The sequence below is a fragment of the Microtus ochrogaster genome, chromosome 6 (assembly GCF_000317375.1).
Source record: "Microtus ochrogaster isolate Prairie Vole_2 chromosome 6, MicOch1.0, whole genome shotgun sequence".
Classification (NCBI taxonomy): Eukaryota; Metazoa; Chordata; class Mammalia; order Rodentia; family Cricetidae; genus Microtus; species Microtus ochrogaster.
Genome location: NC_022013.1, coordinates 59,612,020 through 59,614,073, shown reverse-complemented (window position 1 = coordinate 59,614,073; position 2,054 = coordinate 59,612,020). Strand labels below are relative to the sequence as shown.

Genomic DNA, 2,054 nt, shown 5'->3' with positions numbered 1-2,054 from the left:
CTCTCCCTCTCCTCTCTCTCTGTACCATCAGGGGTCACAGCACAGTGTAGTGTCCTCTACTAACCAGATTTATCTTGTTCTGTTCTTATCAGAGCTTCCCTTCTAACAGTTTTATGTGACTCCTTCCTCAACGCCATCAGCATCAACTCAGAAAAATATCCCTCAAATACACTCTCATACTAAGAGACCATGGCCAAGGGCGGGAAAGGCCCCAAGGGCAAGAAGATCACTCTCAATGTGGCCAAGAATTGCATCAAAATCACCTTTGATGGGAAAAAACGCCTTGATCTGAGCAAGATGGGAATCACCACCTTTCCCAAGTGCATCCTGCGCCTCAATGATGTGGACGAGCTCGACCTCAGCCGGAACCTCATCAGGAAGATCCCAGACTCCATCTCCAAGTTCCAGAACCTGCGGTGGCTGGACCTGCACAGCAACTACATAGACAAGATCCCTGAGTCCATCGGTCAGATGACCTCCTTGCTCTTCCTCAACGTGAGTAACAACAGGCTGACCACAAATGGGCTGCCCGTGGAGCTGAACCAGCTCAAGAACATCCGCACTGTGAATCTGGGCCTCAACCACCTGGACAGCGTGCCCACCACGCTGGGGGCACTGAAGGAGCTCCATGAGGTGGGGCTACACGACAACCTGCTGAATACCATCCCTGCCAGCATCGCCAAGCTCCCCAAACTGAAGAAGCTCAACATAAAAGGGAACCCTTTTCCAAAGACAGATGAGACAGACGCATTTGTGGACACCATCAAAAGGCTGGAAAACCTCTATCTGGTGGAAGAGAAGGATCTGTGTGCAGCGTGCCTGCAAAAATGCCAACAGGCCAGGGACAAGTTGAACAAAATCAAGAGCATGGCCCCCACGGCACCAAGAAAAGCCATCTTTTCCAATTTGGTTTCACCCAACTCAATGGCCAAGGATTCCCAGGAAGACTGGAGGTGACCTGGGACCCTGACCCTGAGGCAGGAAGGGAAGAGGTGGTAAGGGGGAGGCAGTGAGCTGCACCCAAAGGAAAGGACTCTTGTGTTACTGTAGGAGTCTTTTCATCCAAACCATAAAACACCCTTCCCTACCTCTCCGACTATGGTTTGGTTGATTGAGGGGTTTTCTGTCTCTTGCTATTCTGCATACTTTATTATTTCTTTCCATACATGCAGCTCGGGGAACAAAGAAACCCTCATCTATCTGTCCATCTCATTTCTGTCCCAAATGCTCCTGGTGTCACCCATTGCCCAGGGAACTAATGCTACCAACATACTCTATCACTAGCATTTGGGGGCGCATTGTCAGTTCCCAAATATGGAACTCATTCCATGGGAAAGTTTTGGATGTAGGCCTCTAGGCCAGCAGTCTCTTAGGGGTTGGTAGAAAAGCAAACGTCCCAGAGATGGACAGGCATTACCACTAAACTTTGCCAGGAAATAGCCAGAAGCAGCACTTGCAACTGCATTTGCACAGCTGCTCTAGGAGCTTTCCTGAAGGCCCTTGACGGACTGTGAACGCGCCCGGTCTCCTTTAGGATTCTTAGATAATGAAAGATGTCATTGTAGTAGACACAAGGACCGTGTGCAAGGAGAAAGCTTGGTTGGTATTGTGCCAGCTCTGAAAAGAGCTGGCCGGAGCATTCTGACTGAGAAACTTAAGAAGTCAGGGGCTTTTTAGCTTCTAAGCCAGGTAACACAGAGCAGACACTTCGGTTCCATCCACAAACGAGAGCCTAGAGTGCAGCCAAAAGACTGCCACAGGCAGAGTCAGGAGCCACACTAGTTCTTCAGGCAAAAATAGCAGTTGTGGTGACAATGTTCCCATTATTGTAAGGCCCCACCCCCAACAGACACACAACCCTACCATGTGTCCCTTTCACTCACAACTTCATAGGCCTGAGAACACAGGACTGAGGAAGATACCCTGCAAAAAGGCCCTTCCACTGACTTAACTAAGTGGGTGGCAAGTTATGCAGTAGTGGTCAGTGCACAGCTCTGATGGCCTCCTTGCAAGGGACAGGCAGTAGCCAGTGCACAACTCTGATGGCCTCCATG

The 2,054-nt window shown here is 50.0% G+C and overlaps 2 protein-coding genes across 3 annotated transcripts in view; one reads left to right on the top strand and one right to left on the bottom strand.

Moving 5' to 3' along the window:
- Wdfy4 (WDFY family member 4) overlaps positions 1-2,054 on the bottom strand; it is a 205,184-nt gene that overhangs the window by 50,444 nt on the left and 152,686 nt on the right. The window lies entirely within an intron of this gene.
- The window catches only part of Lrrc18 (leucine rich repeat containing 18), a 17,694-nt gene that overhangs the window by 11,485 nt on the left and 4,155 nt on the right, over positions 1-2,054 (top strand). For both annotated transcript variants that reach the window (XM_005348640.3, XM_013346818.2), the window contains one exon: positions 93-953. In XM_005348640.3, the coding sequence (XP_005348697.2) occupies positions 190-953 (764 nt within the window). In that variant the 5' untranslated portion in view covers positions 93-189. The remainder of the gene's footprint in view (positions 1-92; positions 954-2,054) is intronic.